Here is a 14,622-nt window from a genome sequence, read left to right as displayed (position 1 = left end):
TATAAATAATAATAGTTGTAATATTAATCCAATGACAGTAATAGCCATATTTTGTAAAACAAATGCACAAAAAAATAAAGGAAACTTTCTTAATTAGTTGTACCAATTTCTATACTTGAAAGAGATAAGCACATGATCTTTTATTTTGACGCAAACTGCATCAAGCTTTTATTTTGGCGGAAAACATGGTTTACAAACGCCTCTTATTAAATTTCTAGTGAATTGCGGTAATCGTCAACTATGCAGATGTGGAAATAATCTACACTCATGACATGGCCTAAGTGTTTTGAAAGTAGTTATGCTTACCGCAGGCTCTACACTTTCTCATCTCTCTCCTGATCCTCCGTCCTCACTATCATCATCTGCCACAGGAGCTGATGAAGGCCAGAAAACATATATTTTGACACAGTTTACAGTGTCTGCTTTAAGGGCCTGGTTCTATTTTTTCCATTATTTTATCTGCACATTCCTTGCGTTTCTTCTCCATCTTTTTTTACAGATACACACTGACACTGCTGCCGCTCGCTCACTCGTTTAAAGTTGTGATTGGGCCAAACCAGTGTCAATCAAGAAAAGAGCCAATGGGCCGCTGATCTACGTGTTTCATGGGCTGGTCTGTCAGAAAAAAAAACTAACACTGACTTTGACCAATGCATTACACCGGCACAAACCCAGCGCCGCCAATTAAGCAAAACAAAACAAAACGAATGGACCGCCGATGTACAACTTTTATGGGCCGTTTAAAAAAAAAAAAAAGTATAAGTATGAGATATCGGCCCAAAAAGCACGTCGGCCCACCGGGCAAATGCCCGGTATTCCCAATGGCCAGTCCAGCCATGGCAGGCAGTATGGTCTAAAATTTCTTTAAAAAAACGTTGAGAAGTCTTTTAATTAACTTTTTGTTTATTGAGCTTTAAAAAAAAATGATCACAATGGCACTCTTCGTGTGAAATTGATATATGAAGTGGTATAAATATGTACATTTTCTTGAATTACATTTAGACATTTCCATGTCTTGCATTTTGCATCATTCTAAACGCATTTTAATAAACTGAATCATGCAGTGAAGGAACGCACTCTAAATGCGCACGCGCACCTTTCTATATTTCACGTAATGCGTGCGTGCGCTCTCTAGGGGTGTTTTGAATGGTTTTTGCGAAATATTTGATCATGTCAAATCGCACATCGTTAAAACAATTATGATTTCATCGCAGACGATATATATCGCACACTCCTACCGCTGATGCATCTCAGATGAGAAGATCCGTTATCTTACAGTACCAAAAGCAGATTAATATCAGTTAACGTTAAAGGCAGGGTAGGTAATACATGTATAAACAACTTTCTTCCAAATTTGTTTAAACTTTCTATATATATCAATGCATAATTAAAATGCATGTACTCTGATAAAAAGAGTATAAAAATCGAGTGACTCTAGACCGTTTAATCTGTATTAAACACAGTTCATTATTTCCATTTCGGGACGAAACATAGGATTGGCTTAGGCGACTGTCACTCTCTCGCAACCATGGCAACCACCCTTTTGCCACACATGACCTGCCCACTTTCGCGTGCACGTTTGATTTGAGGAAACAGCAGTTTGATTCAACAGGCGCCGGTCGACGCACGAGACAAGCAGCGTTTGGTCCTCGGGAGCGCGAGGAACTTCAGCAACTTTGTGTTTTGTTGGTGAAACCCGTGAATAACGAGCAGAGACGAGTCTCTCGGAGAAAGGAGCGTATGGAAGTGGGAGTTTGGAAAGAGGTCAACTAAAATGGAGAAGAGGGAGAAGGCAGCGGGTAGGCACAACTATGTTGAGAATGGGTCAGAGTGGAAGGACACCGATATGGATGATAGTCAGGGGGGTATGGATATAAGTCAAGAAGATAAAAAAAAGAGGGACAAAAGAGGAAACACTTTTGCTGGGATCAGTACAAAAAGGGCAAGGAGTAATGAGGATTATGGGAAAGTAATAAAAGATAATGGTATGAAAGGACTAGAGTTTAAAATCATATTGAGATTTGGTGAGGAGAGGGGAATTTCGTCAATAAGTCCGGTGAAATTAACAACTGTATTGAGAAACCAGGTCGGAGATATTATAGTAGCCAAGGTGTTGAGAGATGGTAATCTAATGATCGGTTGTAAAAATGAAGAACAGAGAGAGCGGGCTGGAAGGATTAAAGAAATTGGGAGGTTTAAAGTAATAAGTACAAGTCAAATTGAAAGAGGAAACATGTGGAGTAAGGGAGTGATATGGGGGGTACCAGTCGGGGTTACAATGGAGGAAATCAAAGCAAATCTTAAAGGAGGACATCTAAAAGGTGTCCGAAGGATGCAGATAACTCGGGAGGGAGTGAGGAAGGACAGTGAGCTTGTGATTCTGGAGTTTGAGGAGGAAGTACTCCCAAAGAATGTAACACTAGGTTTTTTGAGTTATAGTGTAAGAGAGTATGTTCCAAAGCCAATGAGGTGTTATAACTGTCAAAGGTTTGGACATACAGCAATAACATGTAAAGGCAGAAGAAGGTGTGCAAGATGTGGAGATGATCATGAGTATGGTCATTGTAATCACGAACAACCAAAGTGTTGTAATTGTGGGGGTAGTCATAGTGTGGCTTACGGTGGATGTGAGGTGATGAGAAGGGAAATGGAAGTACAACGAGCTAAAATTCAAAATAAGATCTCATATGCAGAAGCTGTGAAAATGGTTAGTAAGAGTGATGAAAGAAACAGAGAGGAAAGACAAAATACAAGAGTACCAGACCAGGATAAGGAAGAGATAGTAACGGTTGATCTAAAGAAGTTAGTCACTTTCATAGCAGGGGTGATAAATGCAACTATGGAGGTTAAATCTAAAACTGAGAGAATACAAATAATTGTAAAAGCAGCAATTCATCACCTAGATATCAGGGAGCTGACATGGGAGGAGGTGAGGAATGAGCTAAACAGCCAAGCAAGCCAGGAGCAAGTAGGGACTGGATAGTATTAATAATGGTCCTCTTGCTACAATGGAATGCTAAGAGCTTGATGGCCAACGGACAGGAATTTAAAAAGTACATTGATGATCTTCCCAATAAACCAGACATTATTTGTGTACAGGAAACTTGGTTGAGACCAAATTTAGAATTCAGATTAGATGGATATGCTTCTGTAAGGTGTGATAGGGGGGATGGAGTAGGGGGAGGATGTGCTACATTTATTGGAAATGATATTTCATTCAGAGAATATATGTTAGTATGTTAGTGTAGTGATATGGACAAATGAGGGAGAGTGTGTAATTATAAATTATTATAATCCATGTAGGAAATTAGAGTTGGAGCAGATAACACAAATAGTAGGGTTGGATGGTAATAAGGTGGTGGTATGTGGTGACTTTAATGCACATAGTACGTTATGGGGAGGAGTAAAAACAGATGTAAATGGTGTGGTTATAGAAGAATTGTTAGAAGAGAGAAACATGGTGTGTTTAAATGATGGGAGAGGGACTAGAATAGATGTACATACAGGGAACATCTCAGCATTAGATTTAACTTAGTTTCTAGAAATTTAGCGGGAATATGTGAGTGGGGTCTAGCTGAAGAATCATTGGTAGGTAGTGATCATTTTCCAATATGGTGTAGTGTTTTATTGGAAATGAATAAGGATCAAAGGGAATTAGTGGGGAAATGGATATTTAGTAGTGCAAAATGGGAAAGATATAAATATATGTGTGAGCTAGAAATGGACAAAATAGATCTAAATGAGGAAATAGAGGACATTGATAAAAATATTAGAACAACAATACTACAAGTTGCTAAAGAATCGATATCTAAAAGCAAAGGGAAAATGAAAAGAAAGGCAGTTCCCTGGTGGACAGAGGAGTGTGGGAAAATAGTGAAAGAAAGGAATAAAGCACTCAGATTATTAAGAAAAACACATAATTTTCATAATTTGATTAAATATAAAGAAACACAAGCAAAGGTTAGGAAAATTATACGAAAAGCAAAAAAGCAAAGCTGGCAGACTTTCTGTAACAAAATTGGTAGAGCAACACCTGTTGGAGATGTGTGGAACATGATTAAGAGTATGCGAGGAATTCGAAGGGAATGGAAGTATCCAATATTGAAGATGGGGGAGGAAGCAGCAGTTTCTGACCAGGAGAAGGCAGAGATGATAGCGAAGGCATTTACTCTTATTCATAGTTCCGATAACTTAACGGAGGAGGGCAAGAGAGGAAGGACAATGACAAGATTAGCATATGGAGATTTACTTGAAAGAAGGGAGGATAGTAACAGTATAATGGATGCACCAATTACAATGGAAGAAATGAGAAGGGCAATAAAAAGATCTGGATTAACATCTCCGGGTAAAGATGATATCTGCTATGTAATGTTAGAACATTTAGGTGTTTTAGCATCTAAAAAATTGCTGGGGTTTTATAATAAAGTATGGGATTTAGGGAAATTGCCAGCTGGGTGGAAAGAAGCAGTAATTATTCCAATCAGGAAATCAGGGAAAGATTTGTCAAGCCCAATGAATTATAGACCAATAGCACTTACATCACATGTAGGAAAGATAATGGAAAGGATCATTACAGATAGATTATCTTTTTATATGGAAAGTAGAGGAATTTTATCACCTCATCAGAGTGGATTTAGGAGGGGTAGAGGAACGATGGATCCTGTTATGTGTTTGGAAACCGAGATCAGGAAAGCTCAAGTTAATAAAGAGTCTGTAATGGCAGTGTTCTTTGATGTAGAAAAAGCCTACGATATGGTTTGGAAGGAGGGAGTAATGATAAAATTAAAAATGATAGGAATAGGAGGTAGAACATATAAGTGGATTAAGGGATTCTTGGATGAAAGAAGTATACAAGTAAGAATAGGGACAGCTGTTTCAAGAAGATACATGGTAGAGAATGGTACTCCTCAGGGCAGTGTAATTAGCCCTATACTCTTTTCCATAATGATTAATGATGTTTTTTCACAAGTACAGGGGGATATCGGACAGTCACTGTTTGCTGATGATGGAGCCTTATGGAAAAGGGGAAGGAACATTAATCATATTAAAGGTAAAATACAAGAGGCAATTAATGTGGTGGAGAGATGGTCAATTGCATGGGGATTTAAGTTTGCAATTGGGAAAACCAAGACAGTGTTTTTCACTAGAAAGACAGGGGTTGAAGCTAAGGTAAAGATGTATGGGCAAGAAATAGAGCAAGTAAAAGTTTTTAGGTTTTTGGGTATGTGGTTTGATGATAAGTTAACATGGAATGAACATATCAGAAGGGTAAATACCAAGTGTAAAAAGATACTAAATGTGATGAGATGCTTAACAGAGTCAGAATGGGGGGCAAGTAGGCCTGCTAGTAAAAATGTGTATATAGCATTGATAAGATCAGTATTAGATTACGGGTGCATTGCTTATGGATCGGCAGCAAAAACGGCATTAAAAAAGTTGGATGTGGTGCAAGCTCAAGCTCTAAGACTATGCTGTGGGGCTATGAAAACAACTCCTGTGGCTGCTCTTCAGGTTGAGATGGGGGAAATGCCATTGCACATTAGACGTAAGCAGTTAATGATGCACTACTGGATAAATTTACAAGGGCATTCTGGGGATCGACATCCTACAACTAAGATACTTCTCCCATGTTGGGAGAGTGAAAGGGCTAAACGGGGAAGCTTTGCATGGAGATGTGAAGAAATAGCCGAAGACATGACATTAAATCAAGGTGGATATATCCCGACAGTGCCATTATCAGTGACACCACCTTGGTTGTTTCCTTCAGTGTCAGTAGATTTATATTTCCTGGAAAAAATGCAGGGTGAAAAAGGATTTGGAAATATAGCAGTACTGGTGGAAGATAGAATACAAACTCTATATCAAACATATGTTCAAATATATACTGATGGATCCAAGGATCCTAATACAGGGAAAGCAGGTTTTGGTTTTAGTATTCCTACATTACATGTTTCTGGTAAGAGAAGGACTTTAGATCATCTATCAGTGTATACAGTTGAGATGGTGGCAATCGTAATAGCATTAGAGAAGGTAGAAGAATTACAAATTAAAAAAGTTATTATATGTACTGATTCATGCTCTGCATTAATGTCACTGCAGTCATTTACATCTAACAGCAGACAAGATATAGTAAATGAGTGTAATGATTTAACCTTCATATTCATCCGGACGAAGGAGGCGGGAACCGGGGGACAATCAAAAATATTTTAATAACAAAATAAACACAAAAACAGCGCACCAGCCCCTCACGGACGACTGGTGCGCGCAAATAAAACCCAAAACACAACTAAAAGCCCAGGCCTGGTCCTCTCTCGTCCTTCACTGTCGTCGCTCCAGTTTTATATCCTTCCATCTCCTCCATGGGCCTCGAGACCGGTGGGTCGAACAGGTGTAGTTCATCTCCAATCACTCCCCCGGCCTCGCTCCCATGTCCCTCGGCCCCGCCCCACTCGTCACATACCCCCATCGCCCCTCGCAGGCCGGGGGGTACTCCCGAGACTGCGCTCTACTCCCCCCCCCCCTCCCTCCGGGGGGGCCGCTCACGGGGACCTGCGGGAACCTGGAGGTAGGACAGACGAGGCGAGAGAAAAGGAGATGGAAGGAGGAGCGACAGAAACGAGAGAGGGGAGAGAGGAAAAAAAAAAAAAAATTCCGGTTCCCAGACGCACCGCTGCTCGGCCCTCCACCAGCTGGGCGATCTCCTCCGCGGTGCCTGGCGGTGGCACTGGATGGCCCTCGGCGGACGGCACGACACTCCTCCGCCGCCTGGTGGACGGCAACGGCTCCTCCGGTTTTGGGCAGCCGGCAGGAGTCCCCCGTTCCCTGCTCCTCCCCGTTCTGGCGGATGGCAGCAGGCTCCGGCCACCTGGCGAACGGCGCCGACTCCTCCGCTCCCTCACGGACGGCAGCCGTCTCTCCACATCGTGGGCGGCCGGTAGCGAGCTCGCCCGTCCCCGGCAACTCGCTCCAGCCCACCGCCTCGAGCGTCCATGGCGGCACACTCCTCGCCAGCTCGATGGCACCGCGGATTCACCACAGCGGCCAGGGATCTTCAGCAGCGCGTCCCTCCTTCTCCCGGGTTTCGGCACCACTGTAATGATTTAACCTTCATATTCATCCGGAAGAAGGAGGCGGGAACCGGCGGACAATCAAAAACATTTTAATAACAAAATAAACACAAAAACAGGGCACCAGCCCCTCATGGACGACTGGTGCGCGCAAATAAAACCCAAAACACAACTAAAAGCCCAGGCCTGGTCCTCTCTCGTCCTTCACTGTCGTCACTCCAGTTTTATATCCTTCCATCTCCTCCATGGGCCTCGAGACCGGTGGGTCGAACAAGTGTAGTTCATCTCCAATCACTCCCCCGGCCTCGCTCCCATGTCCCTCGGCCCCGCCCCACTCGTCACAATGAGATCTATGAAATATTGTATAGAATTAAAAATATGAACATGCAGGTAACATTTATGTGGATTCCGGCACACAGAGGGATTAAAGGAAATGAAGATGTGGATGCATTAGCAAAACAGGCGCTGATGCAGGAGGAGGTCTTGTGCGTTCCACTCAGTAAGTCTGAAGCAAAAGGAATAATTAAACGAAACATCATTAAGGAATGGCAGAACAGTTGGGATACAGGAAACACAGGGCGACATCTCTATATATTACAGCAAAATGTGGGAACAGGAAGGATAACCAGAAGAAACAATAAAGAGGAGAACATTTTGACAAGGCTAAGGGTAGGACATACTAGGCTTAATAAAACCTTGTACTTAATAAATAAGCACCCTTCAGGAGTGTGTGATCACTGCCAAATAGAGGAGTCAGTTGAGCATGTAATTCTTCATTGTCAAAAATTCTATAGAGAGCGGGAAGTATTAAGGGAGGAAAGTAGAAAGTTTGACCAGGAAGAATTAAGTTTAAAAAATGTTTTTGATATTGAAGTAGGGAAGTTATTCTGTTACTTGAGAGAAACTGGGTTGATAAATAGAATTTAGGGACAGGAAATATTTTTAGTATTATTACTAGTAGTAGCTGTATTTATTATTATTTATTAATTTTTTTACTCAAGGGAAGGAAAACTCTGACCCACACTCCAACATAGTAGGTGGCGGTAATGCACCATAATGCTGGTTGCCACCCGCCATTAAACGAAACAAAGAAGAAGAAGAAGAAAGATTCAACAGGCACGGATCCTAGGAATACCAAAACAATGGCAGAGAAACAGCAAGCAAAATTCACAGTACCAGCCTATGCAGTTAGTGAAGGCAAACCAGGCAAAAAAGGAAGACAGTAACAGTACAAGAAATGGGAATGAACAAAAAGTCTTTGGATAAACAAAGAAATAAAACGCGAGTTAAAATCGGCGTGGCTTTCCAGCGATGGCGAGAACTGAGGGAACTCAAGGGGCTGAAAAGTGACTCCTTGATGGCTTTATTTCTGCTGGACAGGTAAATCTTTCTTTTTGTATTTTGATCATACATATTTTTTTGTTTATTTTTTCATGAAGCATGTGTCATTAGCACACGTAGCTGCGTAATATAGCTAACATAACATTACTTAGCGAGCAGTAGTAGAGGCTTTGGAAGGAGCCCAGAAAGGAGGGGGTGGAGTGAATGGAAATAATGAGCTGTCTTTAAAACAGTCGTGAGAGGTCTACAGACACTCGATTTTTATACTTTCTTTTTCAGAGTACTTACATTTTAATTATGTATTGATATATAAATAAAGTTTAAACAAATTTGGAAAAAAAGTTTTTTATACATTTTTTTACCTACCCTGCCTTTAATTAATTTACAACTTCTGGAAAAATACCGAGGTCCAGACATCGGGGACCTCAATGGTGGGTACGGCCCTGAGAAAAATAATCAGCAATAAGTGATTGGAGATTGTACAGGCCTGCTAGTCATATGCTGTTCAGAACCCTTTAGGAGTTGCATCTAAATGTTAGGTAATCTTGACTGAAATGTGATCGCTCCTGAATAAGATCTACACCGAGTGGACAGCACCAAGAACGGCAGCATTCTTTTTCTGACAAAAGTTTATTTGGGTCAGCTCAGTATATCTGCATATCTCACCGCCTTCTTTAGCCACGCCCTCTTTGTGTTATGCAACTTTTTTGGCATCTGTCTGTTAGACAACACTCCTCTCCCATCTGAAATTTGAGATTCTGTAACTCATAATTCTCTTAAGCATCAAATAATTTTTTTTTATCAAATGCACTGTTACTTATAAAAAAAATGACATGTCAGCAAGACACATTTTTTTTAATTCTTTAATATGTACAACACAAAACAGCAAGACACCGACAACATTTACAAGTCAAGAAATGCTTGATAAGACTAAAATCCTCGCAAAAGAACAGTAACAGTAACAAAACAAAGCTTTACTGCAACAAAGTTGACATCTCATATATGCAACTGAGTTTTCTCCTAGTTCAACAGAAGAAACACGTCTTGTCAGGAACAGTCACTATTCCTTTCAGAACAGTCTTCAAGCTCCAATGCATTTTATTGTCTTGTCCCTCATCTCACATTTCACTTTTCAGAAAGGAAGCTCGAGGAGAAATGACAACAAACCATAGAGCAAACCAGGGGGAAGTCTCTACAGACCACAAATTTGATTAAACACCTGATTTAGAGTGGAGTCCTTCTGTGCTAGCTAAAGAAAACAGCATTCTTCAGTGTTCGATCAAAGTTAGCTTTGGTCAAGATTGTTACATTTCAGATTCACTTTCCACAAAACACATGAAAAAGGACACATGTGAGTTTTGCATAATTAAACCCTGGTAATAAACGCCAGCCAAACTTTCTCTTAACAACCATGAACGGAGGGCACAAGATGATAGGTTTCAAAATGACAGAGACAAGTTGCACAAAATATGTGCCTGAAATGCAGGAAAGCTGATGCCCTTCCGAGAGGTTTGAGTTTAGTTTCTGATATGTAACACTAGCGTCCTTTATAAACAAGCACTCTTCTGAGGACACTTATGGGTTCATATTAAACTATGAATGGTGTGGTTCACACTGCAAAGCCATTTTTGTAAAATATTTGAAGTTATCTGAAAAAATATATATCATATGATACATATGAAAAAACTCCTATATCACCACTTCATTCGTTTTGCTAAGTTCTAAGCAGATACAAGATCCGTCACATGTACAGTTCGTTATTACCGTACATAAACTGACCTGCACGAGTCCCAGAAATGGCGAACTACCACGATGAAGTAAACAAGTTTTGATTTTAGAAGATCTATTATGAAAGACACTATCGAAATATTTGTAGATTTTGCAAATATACAGAGCAAATATTTTCAGTACAGGTTCTGCCGAATTCTAGCACTTACTGACAGTAATGACAAAACATTTACAATTCCTTTTTACAGTTTTGTTTTCATTTTTAGTTTTAATGTGATACATTCTCCCCTTATTTCAATAATAGCCTTTTATTTCTACTTTTGCAGGCAAAATGCACCACTTGGTACCCTGTACCAAATTTGCCAAAGGAAATTTTTTGAATTGATGTAATTTTTCAAAGAATTCGAAGATATACAAACTGAAGATACATAAGAAAGTAAATTGAAGTCAATGCCAGTGATTCTTTATGAATAAAGACCAGAGACTTCCAATGCACATTATTTCACACTCTAAAACTATTTGGATATTATAAAACTTGTAATAAAACAAGAACAGGTAAGGAAAGGCCTCTTCTACACCGGTGCATTACAACAACAAAACAAACTTTTAAAAGCTGTTGCTCTTTCAGTGCTTTTGCAATGAAGTAAGATTGCACTGAAAGGGATATGCTGATATGAGTGACTGATAAAGATTTAAGACCATCACTTAACTGTACAGTTTTAATCACATATTCACTTTTCTCCAGTTTCCTCCTCTTCATTCCACACCATTATTAATTTTTTGCCTTTCAAAAATGCAAATAAATCAATAATTGTTTAGATGTCTTCAGTCGATGCACTTGAAAAAGAAGAGAGAAGGTTGTTAATCATCATATTGGTAAAAGTACGAATTCACCTATAGGTGTTGCAGTGTTTTAACTCTGTGGGGTTATTTTGATTATGTGTTTATATGCAAATTGTTTGTATGCCTGTTTGTCCCTTACAGCGGTCCATATGTGGCTTCATAGCGTGCCACAACGTTCTTGCAGCGCCCAAAGTCCTTGCGCAACTCTGCCACTTCCTGCCTCAGAGCAGAGTTCTCTCGCTCCAGAAAGGCTGCTCGTACTGTGATCTGATTCTCTTTTAGCCGCCGGGCTTCTCGTGAACGCTTGGCTGCAATGTTGTTCTTCTTCCTCCGATGCCAGTATTTCTCGTCCTGAAATAGTGAGAAGAAAAAAAACAACAATAACATCAAATCAAATGTTGGGGAACAAGATTTCTTCTCTATTTTGAGAATGGCAGTTTTTATTAAACACAATTGTTAATATCTTCTTATATAACACGTTCACATATTTTTTGACAAAGATTTCAGAACATCTCATTCTGACTTTACATTCAGGGTGTAACCGTATAATCAGGTTTTGGACCTCAGGCACAAATACTTGCTTGCCGTTATCGATTAGAGTCAAGTATACTGTTACACGATATTAAGGTACTATTTCAGACTATGTTATTTTAGTGTCACTGAGATATTAATATAGTTAGTATTCATATTTTGAATTAGTTTTTACTTATCGATTTTCAGTTTTATATTTTATTCTAAAGTTTTAGAATTCTGTTGTGTTTTGTCATATCAGTTCTTTTTGAAATGTCTATATAGTATTCTTCATTTTTTATTTATTTGAGTTCATTAAGTTAATATAATGCCTTAGCAAATAGCTAAAATAAAATAGATTTAAGGATATTTCAGGAAAAGTTTACTTTATTTCAAGTAACAGTTTTTTGATTGAATGGTTTTAGTTAATTATAATAACCCTGAGGAAGGTGCGACTGTGTGTTTACCTTCTGTTCCTCAGGTACAAGCACTTTCTTTGCCTTCTTGATCATAGGCTGAGGCTTCAGCTCCTCCTCGGAGAAGCGATGTTTGCGAGGGTCGAACAGTTCACCTCCAGGTATACTGGAAAGCACAAGATCTGTGTGATCCGGCTCGAAGTTAATGTCTACCACAATATCGTCTGGATTAATGGGCTCTGGCGTCACACGGTCCTCATCTGTGGTGAGAAGTGAATTAGTAAATTGCAATAATGAAATAAAACCAAAATATAGTTTGTATTCATTGCTTTGATACTTTATAGCTATTTCAATTCAATAGGTTTAAACATCACTGAATTACTGTTGAGTCTTTAAGTCAGATCTTCATGAAAAACAGCGTGACTGTGTAATGGTTAAGTGTGTTGTGACTGAAAGTACATGGTGTTCTGTTTTCTCTGCTGACCTGATTTGCTGTCTGTTGAGCTTGAGCTGGATGCCGTAATTGTGACCACTTCCTCCTCACACTGATCCAGTTCCATGACTGGCATAAGAGAGATTTCTGCGGCGGTCTTGCTTGCAGATGTCGTGGATGATCTTTCAGTTGTCAGCTGTAAGTTTTCTTCCTCTGGATCCTTTTTCTGACCCTCATCTCCTGTGACAGGAATGCCATTCTCCATGAGAAACTCCTCCAGATCCATGTATTCCAGGTGGAAGGTCTCGCCATCATAGGGAATGGTCTTTTCCCAGATGGCAGGGGTTAAGGCAGCTGATGGTCCCATTCCACTGACCCCTTCAGAGTCAACATCCTCGAAGAGCTTCTCTTTATCATTTTCTGCCATTTAAAAACACAGTTATAAATTATAACAGATTTTTTTTGCAATCGCAAGTCTAAGCATCTAAACGTAATATGCATCAGAAAAAAATTAGAAAAAGTGCAAGAAAGTGTTAAAGTTATGTTACTAGGCAGAACAAACTGCAGATTTGGAAAATAAGACACACTGTATCAAAGATCGGTTCTTGCGAAGAGATTCATTATTAAACGTGAATGTTTTTTATTTCAAATGTTACAGTTCAGTTTGTGACAGAAAAGATTCAGCATACAAAAACAAACATTTGTGAGCCAAACATTTAATGCACCAGACAAACAAGCGCGCAGCCTTCAGAAGCTGTTCACACATGAGGGGCGGAGCTAATTTTGTGCATGTACATTAAACTGTGATAAAATATTTTTTTTTATTGTGAATCGGTTCTACTAACTCATGGAAAGATCTTGCGTTAAAAAATTATTCATTCACGGAGTTCCACAGTTTTCGAGAATGTAACAGTGAGATATTAAGTTCCCCGAACCATGTTATAAATAACACGATCTCTATTTACATAACGAGAAAAGCTTACTGGTCTGTTGTTATATTAACATACATGATGCATTTGACAATAATTCAGCAGTACAGCGAGCCGCGACGGCGAGCTCCTGCGCGAGCGCGCGACTGCTGCAGGGGCACTTACCGTCGTCGCCTTCTAGAAGATTCGGTGGCGGAATTTCCATTATATTCTTTAAAACTACTGGAAAAGCAGCCGGGGTATCAGTGCCTACGTCCAACGTTACGGAAACTGGGCCCACGTCCATTTTGACCGACGCTTTCGTGCCGCGCGTAAGAATAGCGTAACTTTAAAGACAACCTGAAATCCCCAGTTAAACCTAGAAATAGATGTTAATGTTTTCAGTTTCTCGTGTACTCAAAAAAAAAAAATCTAATCTGAAATGACCTCGCCGGTTGACAACTCTCCATTCAGACTTTCTGTGTTTGACCCGATTTTCCAGTTAGCTGCAGAAGTGTTTTAATATGCATGTAAACCGTGCCCCTTTGTAGGGGGTGGAAAGAAACGTTTTTTAAATGCTGATAGGTTGGTTGCGATGTCCTCCATGAATAATTAATTAGGGATGACGACACAGAGGCGTGTAACTCTATGGTCAGTAGTACAGCAAGGGCTCGTCGACTCCACATTTGTTGTCGGTCAAAACGGGGTTTTTTCACAAATATATTAGAAAAATGTATCAAGAGACCCAAATAGATACATTCATTACACTGACACGGTGGGGCTTTTAAGTGTGGGCATACATTTCATTTAAAACTTTAAAATCGCATGCCTTTTGCACTTTTACAAATTCATTCCAAATAAAACCGCTTTATTAGTACGAGTGACCATAAAGGCCACTTTTTTAAACCTTAACTTAGTCAGTATTATTAATAAAACAGTATCAGGTATAACAACCAAAAAAATGCCTAGTCATTGTACCTAATTAGCTCATGTCTCGCGGGAGAACCGCCCGCCCGTATCGCATTAAGTCTATGGTTAGGTTTTGGCACATGGCCTCGCACGTGCACTCATGGCACGCACAGTTTACACACGGACCAATCACGAAGCAGCAAAAATATCGCGCCTTTCACGTGTAGAATCTTGCCTTGTTTACGGCAGGCGAAATTTATGTTACTCGGTCATGTTTAATGCTTATATTTTTTATGTCGTATAGCCAATAAGATACATTACAAATCAATGTAGCAATGAGCGACTGCAATGTAGCCCACATTTTTGATTTACGATTGCACCTTTAACATTTAAGAGGATCTGCTTCATCACATTGAAATTATAAATCCCAATTTCACGATTGTAACGTACTTAATACAAATGACAGA

General features: G+C 39.8%; 1 protein-coding gene across 1 annotated transcript; it reads right to left on the bottom strand.

Moving 5' to 3' along the window:
- Nucleotides 1-10,463: 10,463 nt before the first annotated feature.
- LOC132121437 (thyrotroph embryonic factor-like) lies at nt 10,464-13,840 on the bottom strand. The gene is made up of 5 exons (XM_059530804.1): nt 13,433-13,840; nt 12,390-12,758; nt 11,957-12,165; nt 11,119-11,330; nt 10,464-10,973 (listed from the first exon to the last, which is right to left on the bottom strand). Exons 1-5 carry the CDS (start codon nt 13,551-13,553, stop codon nt 10,952-10,954), a joined length of 933 nt encoding a protein of 310 aa, XP_059386787.1. The 5' UTR covers nt 13,554-13,840; the 3' UTR covers nt 10,464-10,951.
- Between the last annotated feature and the right edge of the window lie 782 nt (nt 13,841-14,622).

The sequence above is a fragment of the Carassius carassius genome, chromosome 39 (genome assembly GCF_963082965.1).
Source record: "Carassius carassius chromosome 39, fCarCar2.1, whole genome shotgun sequence".
NCBI classification, from domain to species: Eukaryota; Metazoa; Chordata; class Actinopteri; order Cypriniformes; family Cyprinidae; genus Carassius; species Carassius carassius.
This window is presented reverse-complemented; position numbering and strand designations above follow the sequence as displayed.

Coding starts and splice junctions, on each gene's coding strand:
- LOC132121437 (XM_059530804.1), bottom strand. CDS start 13,553: ATGGACGTGGGCCCAGTTTCCGTAACGTTGGACGTAGGCACTGATACC. Junction 12,166..12,389: donor CTCAACAGACAGCAAATCAG/GTCAGCAGAGAA, acceptor TTCTCACCACAG/ATGAGGACCGTGTGACGCCA. Junction 10,974..11,118: donor GAAGCCACATATGGACCGCT/GTAAGGGACAAA, acceptor TTCTTTTTCAAG/TGCATCGACTGAAGACATCT.